This window comes from Passer domesticus, chromosome 2, assembly GCF_036417665.1.
Source record: "Passer domesticus isolate bPasDom1 chromosome 2, bPasDom1.hap1, whole genome shotgun sequence".
Classification (NCBI taxonomy): Eukaryota; Metazoa; Chordata; class Aves; order Passeriformes; family Passeridae; genus Passer; species Passer domesticus.
Window position 1 is genome coordinate 35,642,828 of NC_087475.1, and position 24,933 is coordinate 35,667,760.

Sequence of the window (24,933 nt, forward strand, 5' to 3'; positions counted from 1 at the left end):
AATGAAGACTTCCACAGTTGGAGGAAAGTCTTGACTACCCTGTCTCAAATGCTCATGAGGCAATTTATTAGTGCTGGCATAAAATGTGATTAAGCATCACATAAATGTCTTTTGTACCATTCAGCTTAAGTAGGTGGTTAGTAATTGTCTGACATTTGTTTGGCAAGTTTTTTATAACAGGTCAAAGGAAAAAAACATAAGCAAAAGAGATATAGGAATTGTTAACACAAGTTAAATTTTTTAAACATTCAATTTATCCATCCACAAATATTTTCCACAGCATGAAACATCAAAATACCTATGGTTTATTATCTAAATTGGATAACAATACTTCTATCTCTTAGGAACTTCATGTAGTTGCCTTTCTATTTTCTGCATTATATAAAATTCTGCCAAAGTTTCTATACAGATTTTTTTTTTTTGTGCTAGCCTGCAAGTATCCTGTTCCTGCTTTCACAGCACCACAGAATAAGATGAAGTTGTAAGAGACCTCAGTAGGTATCTTGTTCAGCCCCCTGTTCACATTAGCTGGTACATGCTTGTATTTGCTCTAAGATGCATTCTTTCGAGAATGGAGTCTTAGCCGTGCTTCTGCAGTAAAAAAGGACACATCTTTGTTTTCATGATACGCAAGAAAACACAACATTTACAAAAATGTAGCCAAAATTAATACATTTAGCATTCCAGATACTGGAGAGAAAATAATTCTCACATAAAATCTAAAGTCATACACGTGTACAACTTTTGTCCACAAATTCCGTTTAATATGGACTTATGTTGCTCAGACTGACAGAGAAGGAAGGAAGGAAGGAAGGAAGGAAGGAAGGAAGGAAGGAAGGAAGGAAGGAAGGAAGGAAGGAAGGAAGGAAGGAAGGAAGGAAGGAAGGAAGGAAGGAAGGAAGGAAGGAAGGAAGGAAGGAAGGAAGGAAGGAAGGAAGGAAGGAAGGAAGGAAGGAAGGAAGGAAGGAAGGAAGGAAGGAAGGAAGGAAGGAAGGAAGGAAGGAAGGAAGGAAGGAAGGAAGGAAGGAAGGAAGGAAGGAAGGAAGGAAGGAAGGAAGGAAGGAAGGAAGGAAGGAAGGAAGGAAGGAAGGAAGACAACAAAGCAGATATTCACAGTATTTTCTTCTTGCTGTTTTTCCCCTTTAAAACCATCCAGCCTTGCACAGAAGAAAAACATTCAGTTTGATGCTAATTTCCAGATATAGATGCAGCATCAACAAACAAACCCTCCAGTGAAACTGCCATTTCTGGAGAAATTTGTGCATGGGGTTTCTGGGCAACAGATTATTTTCCTCACTGTTTCACCTCAAGTAATGTACTAGAGTAGGATTTCAAACTCAGTGTTTTAAGCTGTATAGTGTTATGCTAGAAATAAGAATACTTATGTGCCAATTCTGTGAACATCTTATTTGATTCCTCTTTTATTCAGCACCTCTCGTGCAGAGATCAGGCTTAAAGCCTCCAGTATCTTGATATAACTCTCAGTATGTCCATTTAATTTGCTCTTTTAAAAGAGCTTGTGTTCACAACAAATTTTAATTTGCTTTATTTTGCTGTTATATAAATGGTTATTCATTAAAGCTCAGTGCCTTCCAAATGAGCTCATTTTTGTCATATTTGCATATTTTTCACTCTAGACCACTGGGAAAAAAATTATTATTTTGCTAAACAGTCACTTCAGATGTCTGTTTCCAGCCTGATCCAACAGAGTTTGAAAACCAAACACTGAAGGCTGGAGTATGGCAAAATTGAAATAGCTTCAGTGAAAACTGCCATAATAATAGAGGTTTTAAAAATCCTTCTTTCAAAGAAAATCCTGTAAGAAAGAATAAAGTCATTGAACAAATGACCAAAATCCCTACAAAAAGCACAAAGACACTTAGATCAGAAGGATACCATGAAACTGGGAGGCTAATCTAGGCTTCTGAGTTAGGTTAAGGAGATCAGCACTCCTTTGCCAAGGGAAGGTGGGGAGAGGAAAGGGATGTTGCACTTTTGCACTGCTTCCCTTCTAGTGCATCCTTCTGGCATCTTCTAAGCAAAGTGAGTGGCAGGCATCAAAAAGATCAACCTCCTTGTAAGTGCTATATTAATTATTCTTTTTTTTTTCAAAATGCTTTTTAAGTCATCAAGCTAACACAGTCAGCTTTGAGTTGGGAAAAATCAAAACTAATCCGCAACTTCTTGATGAAATTGGGTCACTAAAGGTCACAACCTTCAAGTGCACTGAACAGATGAACAGCACCCTAAATTCAGGAAGGGGATGGTTTGCTAGATGAGGGTCAAATTCTTACTGCAGTCAGCTGGTTTAAATCCTCAGTATCATATTTGTCATGATTCTTTAAAAAAATTTTTCGATACACAAACTAATCCTCTGGCTGGACATTTTTTCAATGATTCACCATAATTTCCATATGTTCCATATACCAGAATTTGTCCATTTCAAGTGTTATAGCATCTGTCGCATAAGATCTGCCTACTCTGAATTCAAATGGTTTGATGGGAAGGGTAAGAAAGGGAAGAGAGATCATGTATTTTATACAGAGAGGGAATCTTAGAAAAAGCTTTGAGAAAGAGGGATTCATTGTCTTGGGAGCTTAGATCATCAAAGTACCCAAAACCATAATAATCTTGCTTTTCATGCTAATTTAAAATATCTACTGGGAACCCAAAATAGATATAATTGTCTCAAGAACTGTTTATACAAGCAGTTCAGTGCCCTACCTGATGGGTTTTTTTCCAATTAGTCCACACAGAATAGTGAAGAATTTGGGTGAGACTTATTCAATAACAACCCTGACTAAAATAAATTCTGAAAAAAACCTAATAATATAAAAATAAAATCATTCTAAACAGATGCACCCTTATAAAATCAGATATAATTTCAATGGCATAAAAATATAATTCTTAAAAAATACTGGAAAAAAAGGAAAACATATTTAAATATAATTTTTAGTCAAATCTCCTCCACGTTTACTTACACAAACATCACAAGTCAAAGCAAATTGATATGAAGCCATCAGAGAAGTACACACTAAAATTCTTATCAGTACTAATAGACTTTGGATCTTTTCCTAAATGTCAGGCTCTGTCATCTTAGTCACTTAAGTAGATCCTAACTCTGAAAGTTATTTCAGGGATTTCAACAGAATTATCACAGAGATTGCTCTATCTGAACAAGGCCTGAAATAAGCATGGCCTTAGAAAGCCAGCATGGGCTAAAAACACATTATTGCTAATTAAGGGGTTCTGATACATCTATATGTATTTTTAATACAATATTTTTAATTTCTTTTAATGTGACTATCTCTTCAAAAGAGTAATTGCCACTCACACACTGAATTTATGTACAAGACTGATCCTGATAAAGAAAGCAAGAGCTTTTCCAAATGGTATTTTGCAAAACTAAGAATTTGCAATCTTGATGTTTCAAGAAAATGTATTTCGGGGCATTATAAAAAAATTTAAAATAGTCTGTGATCAACAATAGAGCCTGTAAAGCTTAAGGTTGCCTGGAGAGAATAAACCCAAAAATCTAAAAAGCCTTTTCTTACTTAAGTTTGCCAAAGGAAAAGTTTCCTCACTTTCAGTAAGATAGCACAAATGAAGACAAATAAAAACTTTTGGAGATGAACACCAAGAAGACTCAAGGCAACCAGCATGTGGTGTCCAGAGAAAGACCTGACCCCTCCAGCTTGGAGCCTGAGAGCCACCTTGTGCACAAGGCACCCCTCACCCTGCGATAAACCCATTGCAGGGACCCCCGAGGGAAGGCAGGAGTGAGAGCTGCCCAGTGGCAGGGCAGCCGTGCTGGCACATCGCCTCCAGCTCTTCCCACACGCCCCAGCTGCTGGCAAGTGTGACCCCCTCAGTCACCAGTGCCTGGGGAACCTGAGATAACGCTCATCCCTTGACTTATGGAGCCATAATTACAGATCACTTACTCCCTGAAACAATGGATAACTTTCCAGGGTGTGCAGCATGCCCCATGGCCCTTCCCCTCTCTCCACTGCTGACTTTGAACAACCCAAGTTGAGAAGTGGCGCCCATAAACCCTTACGTGTTTACCAGGAAAAGCTTGGTGGTACAGTAATCAATTCTGTATAAGTGTATTCCATGGGACTGGCGAATTGCAAAGGATAATGATTAGATGCCTTTGTGCAACAGAATACAAAGGTTTCCAAACGGAAATTTGAATCAAGATGCCTCCTCAGAGTAGCATAATCCTCATTATGATTGAAGGGGAACTGATTTCTTTGAAGCACCAGCCTGAAGACAGGGCTTATGAGGGCACCCAATGCCTTGAGAGGAAAACAAAATCCTATCAGCTAGGGTTAGGAAGATTATGATTTTATGAGTGTGCACAAAAAATAGAATATGCCTAAAAGAGAGGAATAACTGCCCCCAAAATCTCCAAGGATGAGAAATTTGAACTCAATAAAATATGAGTAGGTTTTTTAAGGAATTTGTAAGGTTTCTTTTAAAGGAATTTGTAAAATCTTCAATAAAAGGAATACAGATCTTACACCTCATCTGTAAAACATTTAAGGGATGGATTTCAATAAAGCTAGGTATAAGGATGTGATCAGATATAAAAAATAAATTGTGAACATGATACAAACTTCCTTGTATCTAGAGATACCACATGTCTTTTGTCATTGAGTTCATCACACAGCAGTCACAATTAAATACATGTCTTTTATACATGAAAGGTAAAAAAATTGTTCTAAGTGTTCCTTTGAGAAAAGAAGCAAAAAATGAGCAAGGGAGAGAATGTTGATTTGCAAAGGGAAAAGAAATCCTCATTATTGCCTTAGGTTCCAGCTACCCACCTGTTCTAACAGGAGGTTAAGAAGGACCCTGTTTACAAACCCAAGATACATCTAGACAAGTGCCCTCTTTCCAACAATAACCTGTAGCAGATACTTAAGGATAAGACACAACAACAATAAATCTAGGAGTAATTTTCTCCAATACACCCTCCCAGAAGCAGGAAGTTTCAGAGATTTCCTGAATCCAAGGTCACACATAGCCTCCCAATGAACATGGCCTGCACTACTTCACCTAATTGCACTTTCAGTTCATTCAAGCGCTTGACCACCAAAGAGTTCTGGGACAGCAGGCTCTGTGATTTAATGACACACTTAATGACATTCAAAAGGTTGTACTTCAGTAGCTTGTTTGTTGTATTTTTTATTTTGTTGGATGCTCCCTACTTTGTGTACAATAATACAGGGAATGACCACTTCTCCTTCACTTTCTACACCATTCATAACTGTATGATATCACACCTCAGTCATCTGTTTGGAAACAGAAGGACCTTTGTTCTGTGCCCCACCTTGTACAAAGCCATCCTCTACTCCTAACCATCACTCTTTAGTTTTTTCCAGTTCAACCAGACTCCTTTTGAGTATGCACAGCAGGATGATCCAATGGTTTCTATAAAGGAAGAGGGACGCTTTCTGTCCTGTTTTCATCTTCTTTCCTGCTAAGTAATATAATTTTATTTGCCTTTATGACTGACATGAAATATCGATGATGTTGTACATAGAGCTTCCAAGAGTAAATCACAATATTTATTTAACTCTTTGACTAGGAGTTAATTTAGGTCCTATTCTTGTAAATACATAGGTGTGGCTGGTTTTTCTCATATTCTGCATTTGCATTTACTAACACTGTATTTATCCATCCTTTCATAACACAGTCATCCACTATTGGGAGATTATTTCCTATTCTTCATAGTAGTTAAGATTTCACAAGGCATCTCTGGACACCACCCAGTACCACCCTCTGCTACAATTGGTGGCCCAGGACCATATCCAGTCAGATCTCAGGTGTTTCCAGGGATGGAGACTCCTCAACCTCTCTCTGCAGCCTGTGCCAGTGTTTGACCACCCACAATGCAAAAAAAAAAAAAAAAAAAAAAAAAAAGTTTTTTTTCCTATTAAGTACTTATACACTGGAAAAGGTCCACCTAACCCTTCTCTCCTTTTCAGGCAAAATGCAGCTCTCTCAAGCCTCTCCTTACATGTCAGAAATTCAAATCCTTTAATTATCAATAGTCAAACAATTTTGAATATCCTAAACACATTTAAACAAAATGTATCATCTCACTCTTCAATCTGTATTTGTATCTGTCTTTTATAAATGTACTGAACATCTGTCTAAGGGACCATAAGTATCTTTGCTCCAGCTCAAAGCTGATAAATTATTTCTTAATATTGTTTTTTGCCTCCTATTCTATTACTAAACTACAAGAGACCTTTCTCTTATCTGAAGACAAGCCAGCCACTTTAAATCTTTTGGCATGAATCTTAACAAAAGCTTTTGAAAACCAGGATTAAATTAATTCATGGAGTTGTTGAATATTTCAAAACATCAAGCATAAATGCTTAATGAATAAATTAAACAAACACCTAGAAAAACTGCACTAACTCTTCCAAAATTACAATAACACATATTTAACTCTACATTTTTTTAAATGCCTGATTTATCTTTAATATAAAAAACACACTTACTGGCCTATGCACAACGTTTTCCAAAACTGCTCAGCACTGAATTTGTCCACCTTACACTTCTCCTTTACCAAGGATTATTTAAGGTTTTATGCAGCAGATACTTTCACACTGCTGATGCATTTTGGTTTTAATCACAGTGACCTGTTTTAGATTGTTTTAATTTATTTTTGATGTCCAATACCGTGTTTATACTGAGTTTGTAACAGTCTTGATACTACTTTAAGTATCTGTATCTTTTTAGCCGCTCATTTTATATACTTCAGAGACAGTGAACAGATTGAAGACTTCAAGCCCATTTGGTTGCTTCTCATAAGGTTGCCTTTCCATCCCCCTGATAAAACTTGTTTTCCTCTAAACCCTTCAAAACCATTCTGAAATAGGCATACCAGAACACAACACAGTATTTAAGGTTCTGGCCCACAAAGGATTCATACAGTTGAATCAACTCATATTGTCTATTTAGTTTGTTCATTTTCTAATAATTTCTAATATTTGTTTTGATTTTTGCACCCTATGGGGTACCACTGAATTTCACAGAATGACCTGTTTTGACCCTGAGATCTACTTCTGAAGTGGTGATGCTTGACAGAGAATCCATCATGTCTTCTTTTGGCATTAAATTTTTTCCCCATGTCCATCACTCCATATTGATCTACATTGAGCTGTACATGCCTTTTAACACTCAGCTTCTTACGGTCTTCCTGCAATTCTTCACACGTCCTTGGTCTTTATCACCCAGAACAGTTTGATACAATTTGAAGCACTTGTCAGTTCATTATGTGCCCCTCCTACAAAATTATTTGTTGAAAGCACCATGTGTTAAAACAAGAACAGATGTGACAGTTTTCCAACAGAAGTTAGGGACTAAACTGTTTGACAAAATTCATACATATTTGGAAGACTGTGTGTGGCTGTGTGCACATGTATGGTGCATAATTAACAGTACTGTAAACAGAGTTTTTGATAACCCTGATTACAGTGCACTGATATGATAAAACCTGAACTGAATTACAATTGTAAAGGAATCTTATGCTCATAGAGAAAAAAGAAATCATCACCCACTTTTTATAGGTTGGCAACATTTTGACGCTTCCTGACTAGCTCTAGAACTCATTCAGACTTAAAAAAACCTGGCTGAAATTAGGAAGATAAATACTTTTCAAGAAAAAATATATAACCCAAGCATCTCATAGATCTATGTATATTAAAAAAGACTATTAAAGTAACCCATAGAAATTTTCAGTAATTGAAATTAAATCAAACTGTCTTTGAAAATGAACTATTGCACCATCTTGATAGGATTTAATTATCCCTCTAAAGTCACTTTGTAGTATTATACAATATAAGAATTCTGATTCATGGTGCAGAGAATCCAGCTTGAAAATTGGAAACTAATGGGAATGAAAGAGGTGACAGAAATATCTCTTGCTTAGTCTCCTGCAGAGCTTACCGAGGTCACACAGAAGTGCTGAATCTGGTGATGGAAGCACATTTATTTATGCCAAAATTGCAGGGCTCAAGCCAAAATTGCAAAGCTCAAATAAGTCACCTGAATATATATACATATATATAAGTATATTGAGATTGCTTCCTTCAAAGTGTGAGCCTGTCTTAGAAACTTATGACACTGATATACTCAGACATTAGAGATTGATTACACTGCCCTGAACCTGGTGTTTTATACCAAGCATAAGTGTAACATTGTAGAAGTGCAAATCTTTTGATTTTTATTCACTGTTTTCAGATAGAATTATCAAAACTTCTACATTAGATATTACCACGCATTATCTCAACCTTCTTTTATTAATGTACTGAGGACAAAAAAAAAAAAAAAAAAGAAATCAAATGGAGGCTTTTCTTTTTTGAGTCAACAATTTTAACATGCACACACAGAATCCTTACAAAATTAAACATCTGTGAACAAGGATGGAAGGAATATGAAGACTTTATGCCTTTTTATCACTCTAAATTGAGACTCACAAAACTGTGGCAAACACCTTGAACCAGAGCTGAACCTACTGTGTTTTATGCCCTGGGCTGGGGGAGGTCATAGAAATGTCCAGGATATCCTGATTTCCAATGTCCTCATTGTGAAGAGCATATTTATTTGTAAGTGCATACAAAACACCACCCTCAATATCAGTCATTGCTGAATACAATATGTCATTTACCTTCTCTCTCTGAAAATGAAATTGCAAGTTTATTGATCAAGTAGTAAATTGCATAGCAGAGAGCAGGAGTTCCCTGTATGGCTTGATTGTGAAGATTCATCACAGCCATCAGTTTTCCCCACCAGGGGTTTGGTGCTTGCCATGAGATTTTCCTGAAGTAAAAGCCCTGCTGACTGTGAGCAAAGCTACCAGGAGAAGCAGCCTGGCAGAAAGCCTCAATGAAATCTATCAAACAAACATACAGAAAATTACTTTCATCATTTTTAGCACTCGTCAAAACCTCTTTCCCAGGGAGAGGCTGAGGGCAGGGTGAGCATCACCTGCAGAGGGAAAGCATCAATGGGGGATGGAGTCTTGTGCACCAATGCTGGGACTGGATAGCAAGGAGGTTTAAAAGAACTATGAAACCACTTGCTGTAAAGGCTCTGAGTGAACATACTGCCTTTTCATACTGCGCCTACTCAAGCTCCACAAGATAACATACTTTCTACTTATTTGCTTTCCTCATTCCATTGGTGGATTGGATTCAAAAGTAGGTTGTTTCAAATATTTACTCCTCTAAAATGTCAAACTGAATCAAAATCACATCCATCATAAACGGTGGATCATTTTTCACATCAGACATTCAGGCTTGACTCATTTGCCTGCTGCAGAGATATCATCCTTTATTGCTACAGCTCCTATAATGGCAAACAAGCATTCAGTGATTGAGCATGATTGACTGCAAGCTACACGAGTCTCTCTTGCAAGCCCAAATTCACTTAAGATCCACACCTTTTTCACAGAATTTCATGTCTATATACAAACACAGGGTGAAAACATTTCTGGAGGAGAAAGCTTGAGCACGCTTGCTCTCTTATTTGAGCCCTGTGTGGCCTGAGGCAGAATGTGCTAATGCATGCCAACGTGCCAGCAGATATTTCAAACACACTCTGGACACTTGGGTCCAACAGTTATGAGCAAGGATGGAAGGTCATTGCATTTAATGTGTTTTTGAGACTGACATGATCTTGCAGCTGGAAAAGCGCCTGGGACTATCCATTCCACTGACAGGGCTGCTTTGGTCTGAAGAGTTTCACAGGCAAAAAAGATGGCTGTGACTCATAGGGCTCAGTGTTTAGGTCAGAGTTTGCTTGGAAGAAATGAATCAGCTGGTAGACTTACTCATCAAATGCTTCCTATAATTAATTTCATTAATTCACCTTTTTAGGGATTCGTAATGAAAATAGAAAGACTGATACAATTGTGGAGTGAATGGAAGTGTGTGTGTTTGTAGGCACCAAAAGAAAGATCAAAGTGTTAAAAGAATGTCCTTTATTGACAAAAAAAGACACGTTTTGAGGACACTGTTCCTGTGCCGTGCATGTCAAGGCCACAGCACAGAAGACTGGCAGCAGACAACCATGCACTCTGCCATCAGGAGGATAACATCTCCAGGTTACAGCATAATACCCATACAATTATTTTTCCTGTTAGCCTAGCCTAAAAATAGGCTATAGACATATATATATATATATGTAGGCCTATATATATAGACCAGGAAAAATGTACTGAGCAATATAAAAGATCACTGAATAGTAGTGGTTGGAAGGGAGCTCTGTCCAATCCCTCTGCTAACACAGCTTCACCCAGAACAAGTAACACAGGGCACATCCAGATGAATTGTTAATATGTCCAGAGAATGAGACTGCACAACTTCTGTGGCAGATCTGACCATAAACTAGCCTGTCACTTCTGATCAAGAAGAACCACAGGGACAGGATAAGGACTGTCAGCTGGCACGACCTTTTCCCATACTTGGGTGATGCTCACAAGATCACATGAGCTCACACATCTTGGTGCTTATGAGACTATTGGTGTGAGGGTGAGTGAATGAGATTTATGAGGGAGTGACTGTGAGTTGAAAAAAATTCAGCTTATTTACAGATTCTGCACCTAAAACTCACCCTCCCATTCCCAAAACTCTTCCACTGAATTTTGTTATATGGAATACCCTAAACTTTATGTGATACAAAATAAATCTTGAAAAAAAGAACATTCTATGCTTTTGTGGCCCTATGCAATGAGAAGAAAATAACTCTTTTTGTTTTCCCACTGTGTACATTTTTGCAGTACACGTTAAAGATGAAAAGCAATTTTAGTGAAATATTAATGCTGACATCATTAGCTACATCTAGCTACATTAGTAACATCTAGCATTTAGCTACATAAAGAAGCATCTACTTGCACTTTGCAGATGCTTGGGTTTGACACATCTATTAAAACATGTATGAGTAAATGGTGTTACACCTGCATGATTCCAGGACAACTCCATTATGTTACTGACTGCACTACATTAAAAGTACATGGCTACTGTGCTCTCGTTCATTGTTTGGAGTGGGAATGATATGTGTACAGAACCTTAGAGAGAGCAAAATCTCTACAAAAGCTGAACAAAATGGCATTACCAGCTTCATAGTGCACAATGAAGCAGCAATCTGTAGTGATTCTCTGGAATACAAGTTACAGGGGTTTAGGTAAAAATCTAGTTAAGGAAAGATGAAATGAGAAAATGTAGCATTTTAAACATATAACTATTCATTATACTACATTCTGATTTAGTAGAGATATTAGTGCATAAATATATATATGGAGTAGAAAAAGCTTTAAAAAATAGGAAGTCTCCTAAATAGTGTCTGTGGTAGAAAGAAGAAATGGTGCACACAGGACAGTTTTTGAGTTCATAGAGAAATTCACCTAACTTCAAATGTCTCACTCTAACTCAGTCACCTTATCAACACTTTATTACCCACAGAGAGAAACAGGCAGCTCCAGAAGGTGAATTGCCCAGTCCATCTCAGACCAACACGACTGAATCTCTAGGTATTTATTTTCTTGTCTTGCCTACAAAGGCCTCTTACAGTGACAAACTGAGAAGTAAATGTGCAATTTTTACATGGATGAAGTTATAAGGTCTTCCTCTATCCTTATAACACAGATCATCCTGCACTAAACTATGCTGTAATACTACTTCACTGTACTACCCACTATACTGTAATACTCTTTCAACTCTTCAATTTGTTTTCCTCTGAATGAACACATACACCCTAATGCTGATGCATGACCCATTCCCAGTAACAAGGAACCAAAATATTTTTGTAATACTCATCTTTTTAAGGTTTTTTATTGTTTAGTTCTTATCTAAAGTAGTACAACTCTTCCAAGTCCGACAGAAAAAATCCCATCCACTATTTTTTTTAAGATCTTGCAAAGCAAAACCTAAATCAATCTTTATTTGTGCTGAACACTAGCAAAATATTCTCCTACATTTCCCTGATGCCTGAAAGAAAATATACCTTAAAAGGAAAAAAAAAAAAGACTTTATGAAACAAAATGTATATTAAGAAAATAATGACTTTACCTATTATCACATGCATGCCAAGTCTTGCCAAATGCTTCACAGTTTGGTAACCAATTCCTTTAGTGCCTCCAGTCACTATAGCAACCTTTCCATTTTGTGTAGGGAAAACTATATGAGAAAAAAGAAATAACACAAGGTTAGTTCACAATAGTAACACAATTAAGAAGTTAAGGTGTATTTTAAAGAGTGTACACTTAACAGACCACTCAAGCCAGCCCAGTAAACAATCTTAGAAGCAAACTCTGTATGGAAACAAAAACTATGGAACATCCACCATTATTTACTGCACTATAATTTTCCATTGTTAACAGTTCACTAAAGACTGAGGTTGATGACACAAAAGGTAAACAACCACTCCAGAAATTTTCTCATTTCTATTTGCATGCATTTCATCATCCTGCAGTCATCTGACCTTTAAATTTTCCACCATAACTTTGTTACTGAGCAAGGTGGTGGCAGTTACGTCAGCTCAGGGATGGCTTACTCAATGTGTACAGGGAAAAAAATTCAATTGGCAGCATGATACCCTGAAAATTTCTTGAATGACAAAAGACCAGCCTCTGTCAGTAACATGGAGGAAAGATCTCAGTCAAAGGTGAGCCATCAAAAGTACACCAGCTGACCTAATTTCCCTGCATAACTGAGTGCTTTCCCTTCTGAAATCACAAGGCCCTGAGCCCCAAAGAAAGGAGGAAGCAATTTTCTTGCATGAAAGGCCCCATCTGCTTTTTCCACCCCTGTCCCACAGAAGCCAGCATCCCCGATGCCCATTGTCAGCCTCCACTCCAAGTACTCCTTAACCCACACACAGCCTGGCAGGCAGGGAATGCTCCCAAACTCCCTCTGCTAGAGGGATGGCTTAGACACATCCTACGTCTCCTGTGTCCCCAGGCAGCCCTCAGCCTGCCAAGTGAGCCAAGAAGCATCTGGGATGGCTCTTGCAGAGCAGCTGCCATTCCAGCTACAAGCTCTCACACTGGGTGCAGGTTGCACAGCACATCCCTCCACCATGGAGGAAGTCCTGCAGCCAAAGCAGAGCAAAGGCACTATCATTTAACTGCTTGGGAAAGGTGTGAATTAGGTCTCATATCAATTATAATTTTTTTTTTTTTGGGTGGAGAATGTTTCATGTGAAGCACCATGTGGTACTTAGGTGACCAAGAAGAATTTCTAATTTGCTTTGCAGACAAAGCTGTGAGGTATTTGCACAGGAAAAATAGTATTGAATACTACATTTTGCTCTGGTGCAGTGTCCATAGGCAACACTATAGATAAAAAATGTTTAAAATATGCCAAGTTTCATCTATCAAAGGACTTTCTCTTTTGATTTCCAGGTTTTTAGGGGATTGCTTTCTTGCACAACACCAACTCATATTTTACATAGTTATAAAACACAGTACTAGCACTGATACAAGCTTCTTTCTTCACAGCAACTTCAAAAAGGATCCACATTTCATCTTTTCTGAAACATAGTGATTTCCATCATGATTCAACATGAATTTCTGTTCTCTTCAAGTAACAACTCGGTTCTTCCCATCCATGAAGAACAGAAATTGTTTGTAGTTCTTTGAAGGTAAACTCCAATTACAGTGATATGTATGCACATAGGTGTCCTGACATATATAATTCAAGCTAAATAAGACTTCTCCAGGAGCCTTCTTAAGCAGCTTCAATTCAGCTATAAGCAGCCCTGCAATTTCCACCAAAAATACTTCTGATCTTAAACTCTAAACAAAATGCCCACAGATCCAAATCTCATCAAGAGAAAATGCACTCTTTTGGGGCTGAGTACCTTCTCTTCCTCTTCTGCCTCCCCATGCCTCCCTTGCTTCCTGCCCTCTCACCACATTGCTACCTGACATTTGGATTTCACGTGTTGCATACAGGTGCTGTCACTCATTTCCATTACTGCACCACCTACTGAATAAGAAGTGACATTTTAATGCAAAATTCACTTAGAAGAAAATTAATGAAAGGAAAGGAGAAAAAGAAGTCAGGACTGGGGAAGGGGAATGACATGAGGTGAAAATTGAAAGTCAGAAGACCAAAGCAACAACAGGTATCACTGTTATGTGGTTCTTATCAGAGGAGCTGATTTAGCAGATAAAAGAAGTCCAGTCCTACCCTGTCCATGGTCACTGCAAAGAAAAGGACAATTTTTTTGTCCTAATGGCCACTTAAAGACTCCACTGACAAAATGAATTCTGTGTGATCCTATATTACAGAGAGGTTTAAAACAGGCCTGCTTGTAGCAGCTAGCTCCAAGGACCTAAGAAAGCAGAGAGGGAGGGAGAAATGAGGGCTGCAGTCACACAGATAAGTGGTCATTATCTGTTTTATTTCCAAGAGGTACAGCTTCCACATAACATGGTTTTGTATAGACACAACACTGCATGGCACAACTCAGTCTATCCACTCACTTCAGTCAAAATGGGAAATGCAAAGGGAAAAACTGAAATACATCGGGGAGGGGAGTGGGGCAGGAGGAAAATAAACTCCTCAATTAATTCTTAATTGTTATTAATGTTAAAAACATGTGCAGTTTCCATCAAGTTAGATGTCTTAATGTAAAATGAACCTCCATTTAAATGAGACACAGCTAGTATTTATTTCAACAAAAATAGTCAAGATCAAATACAGTCTCTGTGTGTATCCAGGGGCAACTCCACTAAAAGGCAGTTTTTTAGTGCCCTGTTCCCTCTAGAACTCCAACTTAATGTGGAATTTACAACTTTCAGTGTTAAAACACTACTTCTATGATGAAATTCAGCATGAAATTTTCAAAGCAGACCTAGGCTCAGCCTGGTTTTCAGCAGGTACTGGTTTATTTTGTATGAGAGGTTGAGGTGAGTGCAGCTGGAGCCTCACAGCCCCCCCAGGCAGGAGGCAGTGGAGACCCACCAGCTTTGCAATGCCCAGAGAGATTCCTTCTGGCACTTCTTGCAACTTATTTAAACCACCCCAGTTCTCTCTCTCCCTCTGCTCCTGGTAAGGAGGCAGATACTGATCTCAAGTTCAGAGGAATAATGCCAGTGATATCTCCGTGGGACATGAGAATGGTACAGCCCTGTGCTAATGAAATCCCCTGACCAAGCAGTAGCTGTTAATTTCCCTTTGTGTTCAAAGAAACCAGCCTGCAGTCCTTAGGTGCTCCTTTATCACACCAATGGCTGAGAGAAGCTTTTCTCAAGCTGCAGGTTCTGTCTGCATTCCAGTGTATTTGGACAACATATGAGCCTGTTTACTTTGCAAGTGTATTACCCTAAAACAGGAAAATAAGGCAGATTTATTATGTCCTGATATAAGGCTATTTAAAAACATTTTCCTTTTAAATATACTTGTCCTTAATCAGAAATAAATTCCATGTACATAGACATTCTCACACAAATTCAATACTACAAAGAACATAAGGCAATTCTGTAATTTTAAAAAATGCTAATTTTCAAGGGACTCTGGAACAGGGCTGTCAGGGTGCCCCTGCAACTGCCAAAACCACACAGAAATAAGACAGTCTGCAGACCCATATCAATGACCAATTCCATATCAATGACCAGTTCCTGCCAGCAAAATCTCAGCTCTGGAGCAGGGATGAGGGTCATTGAAGTAGCCAAATCAAAACAAAAGCAGCAACCTTTCTCTTTTTTTGCAGAAATACACCATGTGAATACTGACAATGCAAACATCAGAAGAAGAGCTTCCCTTGAGAGTAGCTTGTTTTGGTATTCTGAAACCTTTACAGGACATGGTGCTTGAGGCCAAGGGAAAAAAAAGAAAAAAGTATTAGAAGTTTATTTAAAGCAAATTACATTAGATTTTTACAAAGCTCTATCTCCTATCTTAGTAATCCAGCATTTGCATTGTGGCACATTATGGGTCATTGTGGCACACCATTGGACTTTAAACTATAATTTCTTTATAATAATTTCCTCATTAACCTTCATTTTAAGACCTTGATGGCCAAGGGTAGAATTTAGATTGTCTGAATCAGTCACCTGTAGTTATCAGGCAAGACCTGAGCACAGCTGAAGGCATCCAAAAAGTTGGCCAGTGTCCACCTGTGAGGTGCCATGCTGGGACCTGCCCACACCTCCTGAACTGGCCACACAGTGCAGGAACTTTGGTGGTATTTGTGCTGGAGAGATCCCTACAGACAAATCTCAACAGTTTTTTGGGTTTTTTTTTTTCATTCCTGCTATAACTGAATAATTTACATGCAAATATTAGGCCTGAAGGTAACTGGCAGAAGTATAGATGGAAAAAAAATAAAAAGAAAAGAACTAACAATGAATATTTAGTTTCATGACTGAGTAACAAGATCCAAGTTTGGAGCCATTCCTGTATAGCAACACTGAGTGAGAAAAGAAGGCAAACTGTAATTTCCAGTCCTCATCTAACACCACAGGACAAGGCACAATCAAGTTCTTCTAGATGGATTAAAGAAATCATATAGCTCAGTGTACCACAGGATTATTGAGTAGTTTTTCCTATTGCAAAATATTCTGACTCTTTTTCTCTGATTTATACTGTGTCAATGTTCAGATTATAGCCATTAAGCAGATGTAGAAAAAATAATTCAATTTCTACTCTGAGAGGCAATCAGTAAACTGCTGGGGAACCCATGCAGCTTTTAGCAACAGCCTTTTTTGTGTGCCTTACAGAGACATCTCCGTAAAATTCTGGTTTGGCAGAAACCAGGCAAACAGGGTCTGGATTTAAATGTCATTCCAGGACTATCCTAACAGAAGACAATTTAGGTACTCAAATCCTGACAGATAAGCCAGACAAACTGTGTGTGCCTCAAGCCTGTCCTAAGCCTGTGCAGATGATTTTTCAAATGCAAATTGTCTTCCCAAATTTGCACACCAAAATCTTTTCTGCTTCCAATCACTTTCCTAATGAACATCAATATGCAATCAAGATTGAAGGCCTTTAAGGCTGGAAACCAGGTAGGTGGCAACCAGCCTGACGAGTCCTTCTGTGAAAAGGCATCCTGCTGGTTTCAGCAGTTGAGGCCACCGGGCCTTCTGCTGATGAACAAATGCCATGCACACATGCAGCTCCACAGGCACACGGCCAACAGTCCAGCACATCTTGGATGGCTGGATGCATGGTGTAAGGGAGACTTATCTGCCCAGGGACAGCATCTGTTTCCAAACACAGCTGGAGTGCAGCATCATGGAGGCGAAAAGCCTCCCAGGTTTTGTTAAGAATCATGAGGAAATGGAGGTATCGGAGAGGCTGGCCCTGGAGTTACTCATGGGAAGAGAAAGGTGTTGAAGAACCAGAACAGCAGGAGAAACCAAACCATGGAAATGTGTCCCTCACCCTACAAACTCATAGGTATCTCAAGGTGCTATTAATGGAACAGCAGCAGTCAGATGGCTCTAAGAATTTCAGCAGCCAGGGGAAGACCTAATTTAATAAAGCTCCCACGCAGCCACTGACAGGGAATAGGACTGGTAACAACTGCTCACAAAACCACAGCAAAACCCCTGGCACACATAAGTTTCTTGTTTAACCAATGCACAAGGCACACAGAGCCTGAAATGCTGCATGCCAGTGAAACAACAAACAACAACTCACACTTACCAATTCTGGAAACTCACAGAAGTTCCATCCCTGTATTTCAGGGGAATGCACACTCAGCCTGTGCCCCATGAAGTGGACATTTCCACAACACACAGAGCTCCCACACAGCAGCAGCAATTTTTTCTGGGCTGCCTGGGAACCCAACCAGTGCTGTAACTCCAGCCAAGGCACCACATATCCAGGATGCTTGGACAAATGGCCAGAGTGCAGCAAGGCAGCAAATGACACAAAAGGAGAGGAGCTGGCAGACACACCAACTAGAGAAGCAGAGTGCTCAGCCAGCTAAGGAGATAACATGTTTACTCATCCCTTCCTGACACTGTCAACACAGGAACAAGTGACATTTCTTCAGAGTTAGCAGCAAACATCTGCTGAGCCAGACTAATGATTTTTTTTTAAATTGCCAATGAAAACAACTTTAAAAAAAAAACAACCAAACTTAAGGCTGCTCTAAATTTATAACATTTGTTTAGCTTTTTGATAAGCATGCCAGCTTGCTTACAGGGATGAAGTGATAACATTTTCAGGCAAGATGACAAGCCCTTCACAGAAGACTGAGATACAAGCTCCCAAAATCCACTACAGGACTTGTTCCTAGATATCTCATTTAACACATGCAGAAGTCATACTACAAACAAGCAGAATAGCTCATTTTCCTCTTGTTTTTTCAACTCATGAACACACTGTGGAGCCTTGGGGGGTATTAGAGAGCAACAGGTATTATTAGAGTCCAACATCACAAGTTTGGAGCATGAGTATCCACAACAAGACCTAACTATAGTTAAAAAAGCCCCCACATATTAGAAAATATGCAAGATAAACTGGTGCAATAGTAAGATGGAAGTTATGATGCCAGCATTACAGTCCTGAAAGAAATATTTTTTACTAAAGAAAAATAACAATACCCTAAATAAGGCAGGTGCTCAGAGCAAGAATTTTTGGCACTCAAAAATGCAAGACCTGTGGAAAGACATCTCTCTAACAGTGGGAAGGGAAGTGGAAAGCTACGCTAAAAATTTCATTTGCATGACACACCTATCTGCATTTCTTCTAGTGATTCTTGGAAAGACAGCATAAATGCAGATAAAGGGAGAAGCATGTGTAGAAAGCAGGGTGTGGAAGGGGAAGCAGAAGGAAGTGTTAGACTTTCAAATAAGACACAGGAAAAAGTTTTTTGGTCAAGATGAGGTCATTTTCAAGTGCTTCATTCCCCTTTCCCCTCTCTTCACCTTCCCCCCACCTCCAGGTATTCAGGTGAAAGAGATACAGCTCTAAGCAATTCAATACACCTGAATCATAAACGTCTGCATGGTGATATTGTCTTCAAAGCCAAAAAAGGGCCCCAGTGAGGACACTGGCACTGCTCCTTACAGATGTAAATCAACCATGGTTTGGTGGGGTAAGTCAAGGTACTGATCCACAGACTGCTAGAAAAGTAAGCTACAGCTATTGCCAAAGTAATCAAAAAAGTATTTCCTCTCCACTTTCACATATATTTTCAGTGCCCTGTTTTTCAGAGCATATGACTAGTGTGTTTGCAAGTGAAGAAGTCCTGCCTGGCTAAAAGAGCCAAGATGCATTTTCATACATCTTTCGACTGGAGCCTGAGTGCTTTTGCTTTATTTGTCTAATAGGATGCTCAGTAATGTTAGTCTTGGACTCTGTGATGCTGCTAGACTTGGCATAAGGGCTGCTTGGAGAAAATGATAGTTGGAGTTTTCAAGAATTATATAGACGGCAATTTTCCAAACTGATTTATGCTATCTTCACTCTGTCCATGAAGAACCTCTTCCTCTAGGAAACCCCATGCAGACCTTCTGCATCAGGACCATTGATCATACACAGCAAAAAAGCTGGATGTTGCCACCTCTCCCCCAAGAAAGAGGGGGATGAGAATACAAAAAAAAAGTAAAGAGGACTTTTAATTTGGGAATTTGTCTTATTTCAGAATTGCCTTTCACTCAGACAATGGGAAATAAGGCTGCATTGAAAAATGATTTGGTGAAGCATATATATGATTTTTTTACAGTACAAGTTCAGGCTGATTTTGACAGAGATATTAGGAAATTTGATCCTAACAAATATGAAGCTGCCCTAAGGTAAAAGAAAGCAAAAGTAGATGAGAGGGTGCAGTTCCCAAGTCCTGAATTTCACTTCTGGCCAGAGTTCCTGAGTACTTTGTTCCTTTTGCCAAAATTCATCTGAAGATAACATATTTGAATTTTATTTTTTTTAATGAGTGCCAAATAGATTGATTGAACACCATTATACAAATCAGTCAGATGGAAAATACCACAGTTCAGCATTAAAATCTGCTGAAATTTAATCAGGAATCCAAGTTTGCCCACAATCTGCTCTTGGGAGGAAAGTTCCCAACCAAATGTGTAGAAAAGGAGAGCACTTGATCCCTGGGAGGGGTATGGGGTGATAGAGAAGTAACCAAGAGATGGAAAAGTTGCCTTACATCGACAAGTACAAATTCTATTAATTTAATTATGGCTCTGCAAGTTCCCAACAGACATCAAGCAATTTCTGCCATCACACACTAGTCCTTGTCTTACATATTCTTGCTATTTCTGGCTTAAGCCGGTGTTTGTTTGTTTGTTTTTTTCTGGAGAAACACTAGTGTTAAGAATTATTTCAGATAAAGGCTGATAGTACATTTGACAAACTCGTGCAAAAATATCTGGCACCTGACTACCCACTGGCGTTACACCACACATGGCATGTTTTGCTTCACTGGGCAATCATTTTGTGTTGGGACAGATGCCAGCTGGGGACTTGGATGAGGCCATGAAGCATTGCCTTCGCTTGGAAAGGAGGGCTCTGCTGCCATCAGGCTGGACTGGAGAGGTGTGGGGGACAGCACTGTCACTGGCAAGGCATGGCACAAACTCAGCTCAGCGATCCATATGTGAGCAGTCCCAGACTCAGTCATAAAAGGCAATTCACAAAAATATAACGTTGGGTTTTGTGAAATAAGTGCAGAATGGTTGTTGCAATAATATGAAGAAATCCCACTAATTCCTTACACTATACTGAACAGACACAGCCTGCACATGAAAGATTACTGGATTTGTTAAAAATATCGTGAGAAGAAACGCAATGCTAGCTCCAAGAAAAAACTAATCTTCCCTACATATGCATATATTTAAAGGCTCCATTTACCCATATCATTTTTTTACATGGGAAAATACTATCACAAGAATGGAGAAGGAGATTTTTCCATTTGTATTCTCTGCTCTTCTTATCTTTCATTCCTTTTATATATTTACCTATTAAGTCTTACTCTTTGGCTTTCTTCTCTTTCACTCCAGTGAAGATAGGGAAGTTATAAACAGGTGTATCTTTAAATCAAGAAAAGCATCTGATTATCTTTTGAACAGATTTACTGATGCTTATTCCCATACTCCCTCCCTCTGGGCAAATGTAATTCTGCAATACCTTGGGCAATGTCATTTTATGTAAAACTTCCCAATGCTCTTCAAGTCATGTCACCATGTAATTATACTTTTTTCCTGTTGTGAAATGAGAGATGAAAAAGAGAAGCTTATCCCAGGATATTTAAATAGGGGCAATGGAAATAGCTCTGCATAGTCTAGTAGAATGCATTTTCCCATCCAGCAAAAGTTTGAGACATTAGAATTACTTTTTCATTCTCTACCAGGAACCGAAGATTGTCTAGGCTCCAAGATTTCCCGAACAGCTAACGAGTAGATGCAGCTGCATCTGACAATACTTTACATCCCTCAGGATGTAAGAAACCATTTCAAGTTCTTGCTTTCAGACATACCCCCAAGCATACAAAAGCCTTCCCAAGTGCAATTCCCTATTTCCGAGTGCTATTTCCCTACAGTGAAAGTTTCATTTTAACCAAACATTTGACATTTAAAGACACTTTTCCACTCACTAAAGTCCCAAATAAATGTAGATTTCTCCAAATCATGTTCATAAATCCAGTGAAGAAGCCATAAATAACAACCAAAATGAAATGTGAATAATCTCAGAAAAGGTCTTCCCTTGGAAAGACCACATCCCATATATCTAAAAAAAACCTTGACAGTTATCTGCATGAAATGTGGCACAGAATTCTTAAGGTTTTAAAATTTCATGTCTAACTATGAAAAATTAGCATTTGGGTTACAGTTTTGACCAAAAAGCACGGTAATGGCAGTGAGTTTGAAATGCTGGAGAAAATATGAATCAGCAGAGCATGATGCTGCCGCCATTTACAAATAGAGTAAATGTCATAACTGACTGCGGAGCAGAAACCTCATTTCAGAAAACTGTAAGTGATGGTTATTTCACAACAAAAAGACTTAAGAAAAGGAAAAAGGAAAGAAAGGAAGGAGAAGGAGAAGGAGAAGGAGAAGGAGAAGGAGAAGGAGAAGGAGAAGGAGAAGGAGAAGGAGAAGGAGAAGGAGAAGGAGAAGGAGAAAGAAGGAGAAGGAGAAGGAGAAGGAGAAGGAGAAGGAGAAGGAGAAGGAGAAGGAGAAGGAGAAGGAGAAGGAGAAGGAGAAGGAGAAGGAGAAGGAGAAGGAGAAGGAGAAGGAGAAGGAGAAGGAGAAAAGAACAGCTGATATTCTTGATTTAATCCCAAATGCTATAGAAATAAACCTATGCAGGCAAGTCCCAACACCTTGCATGGAAGAAACATTCCATCATAAACCCTCAAGTCTGGAGAACATTTTAAGTGCCCAAAGCTCAGAAAGTATGGAAAGTCATATATTCAGCTTCTGCTGAAACTCAGAATGCTGAAACTCAGCACTCTCCTGGAGAAACTGGCTGCTTGGACAGACATACTGCTTGCTGTGTAAAATCCTGGCTGGCTGGCCATGGAGAGTGTAGTGGTGAATGGAGCTACATCCAGCTGGTAGCTGGAAACAAGTGAGGTTCCCCAGGGCTCAGGCTTGGCATCAGTCCTGTTTAACATCTTTATCAATGGTCTGGATGTAGTGATCGAGTGCCTTCAGCCATTTTTCAGATGACACCAAGTTGGGCAGGAGTGTCAAGCTGATGGAGGGCTGAAAGGCTCCACACAGGGAGAACTTGACCAGCTGGATTGATGGACCAAGGCAGAGGGTATGAGATTCAAAAAGACCAGCTTCTAGGTCCTGAGTTTGGGTCACAACAACCCCATGCAGTGCTACAGGCTGGGAGCAGAGTGACTGGAAAGCTGCCCAGCAGAAAGGACCTGGTTGACAGCATCTGAACGTGAGCCAGTGTGTGTCCAGCTGGCCAAGAATGCCAGTGAGCATCCTGGCCTGTATCAGCAATAGTGTGGCCAGCAGGACCATTGTCCCTGTGCTCAGCACTGATGAGGCCACACCTGGAATCCTGTGCTCGGTTCTGAGCCCCTCATGACAAGAAAGACATTGAGGCGCTGGATTATTGCCCAGAGAAGGGCAATGGAGCTGATGAAGAGTTTGAAGCACAACTCAGTCACAGAGCAGCTGAGGGGACTGGGGGTGCTTAGCCTGGAGAAGAGGAGGCTCAGGGGTGACCTTATTGCTTTCTATAACTATCCAAAAGGCATTTTAGCATGGAGAGGTTAGATCTTTTGTCCCATGTAATGCGACAAGACAAGAGGAAATGGCCTTAAGCTGTTCCAGAGGAGGTTTATATCAGATACTAGGAAAAAATTTCTTCCCCTTCCCTAAAAGGGTTATCAAACATTTGAACAGGCTGTCCAGGGGGGTGGTTGAGTCACCACCCCTGGAGGTATTTAAAAAACATGTAGATGTGTCACTTAGGGACATGGTTTGGCCATGGACTTGGCAGTGTGGGTTAACTTGGAATTTTCCAACCTAAATTATTCAACGATTCTATGATTCATCAGCACTTTCATATGCAGAAACTGAAGCAAATAGTGATCTCATTACTTATGGTCAAACTGGAAAGACTGATCTACTTATGGCCAAACTACAAATCCAAACCAAAAGCAAAATATTGCCACCTGCATTTTAGCATCTCACCAGAAGAATTAAAAAGACAACAGAAAACAATTTATACTTTGCACTATGACCTATACCTTTCAAAAGACAAAGTATTTTAATTTTTATTATCAAGACAGTATTGACTGTGTCATCATATTCCTAGATAGTACAAGATATATTGTATCACAATCCTCAATATCATCTTTACAGCTTCTACTTTTACTGCTTGTGAATTCCAACATCTCTTATTCTGACCACATGCTATTAAAAGATTGAATTAATCATTCCATCTTGCTCACAGCACAGATGGAGAGATACAGTTGGGCAAACAATACATTGGGAAAGTCGATTCTTTAAATATTCCCTTACTATATTATATTATATTCTGGGAATGTGAGGGGTGGGTGTGTGTGTGAAGAAAAAAAAAACATTGGAAAGATCATTAAGAGTAGTTTAAACTGCATCTCCTCTCTTCCCAGAGACAGAGAATGTAATTTCCATATCCCAATCAAGCTTAAGAGCATCCAGCTGAAGGTCACATTCTGATCTGCCTCTTCCAGCTGACAAAAATGCTCTGCTGCCACTCAAACAGTCTCCTCTGCTTCCTATGGTTTCGGGGTGACAGTATTTCCATCAAATAAGTAAGCAGAAGTCATGAGTTGGTATACAGAATTTAAAAGGTAATTGAAAGTTTCTGGAGTAGTTCACTTCAAAACACTGCAATCACTTGTGAACTGAAGTGCTTGTTATTATATACAAAGCTCTAGTAATTAGAATCAGGAAGAGAGGTACAAGGTGATTAGAGAATATTGAGAAAAATCTAGTTAACAGGAAACATAGCCCATCAACCAATCAGTACTAAAAATTTCCCTGAGATACCTGTAATTTATTAAAATACAAAATGCTAAAAAGCACATTTCCATATTATTAAAAATTTTTGAAGCAAATCAGAAGCCATTACAGCATTGACATTAATGTGAGAATAACCTCAGATGCTACTGACTTAATAAAACCATGGAAAATAGTCTCAACATCCCTTCCTCTCCCTCTCTGCCCTGTTTCCACATCCTTCAAACCCACTCCTGGCCAGCACATTTATGTCTTTGTCTGGCTGACACCTGGTGAGGAGTCAGGGCAGGGCAGAAGCTGTCTGTATTGTCACTCCTAGAGGTGCCTCTTGGCAAAAAGCAGTGGCCCCAAGGAAAGCAGGGCTCATGTGGAAGCAGAGCAGGCCACTGAGGGGGACACTCACAGCTGCACAGCCCCAGAGGCGCTGCCTCTGCAGGGCACTGCCCAAGCTTGATGCCCCAGCTGTACCA

The 24,933-nt window shown here is 39.3% G+C and overlaps 1 protein-coding gene across 1 annotated transcript in view; it reads right to left on the reverse strand.

Annotated features, from left to right (window-relative positions):
* Positions 1-24,933, reverse strand: part of DHRSX (dehydrogenase/reductase X-linked) — a 162,837-nt gene that overhangs the window by 113,766 nt on the left and 24,138 nt on the right. The window contains exon 2 of the mRNA XM_064408248.1: positions 12,090-12,197. Coding sequence (XP_064264318.1) covers positions 12,090-12,197 — 108 coding nt within the window. The remainder of the gene's footprint in view (positions 1-12,089; positions 12,198-24,933) is intronic.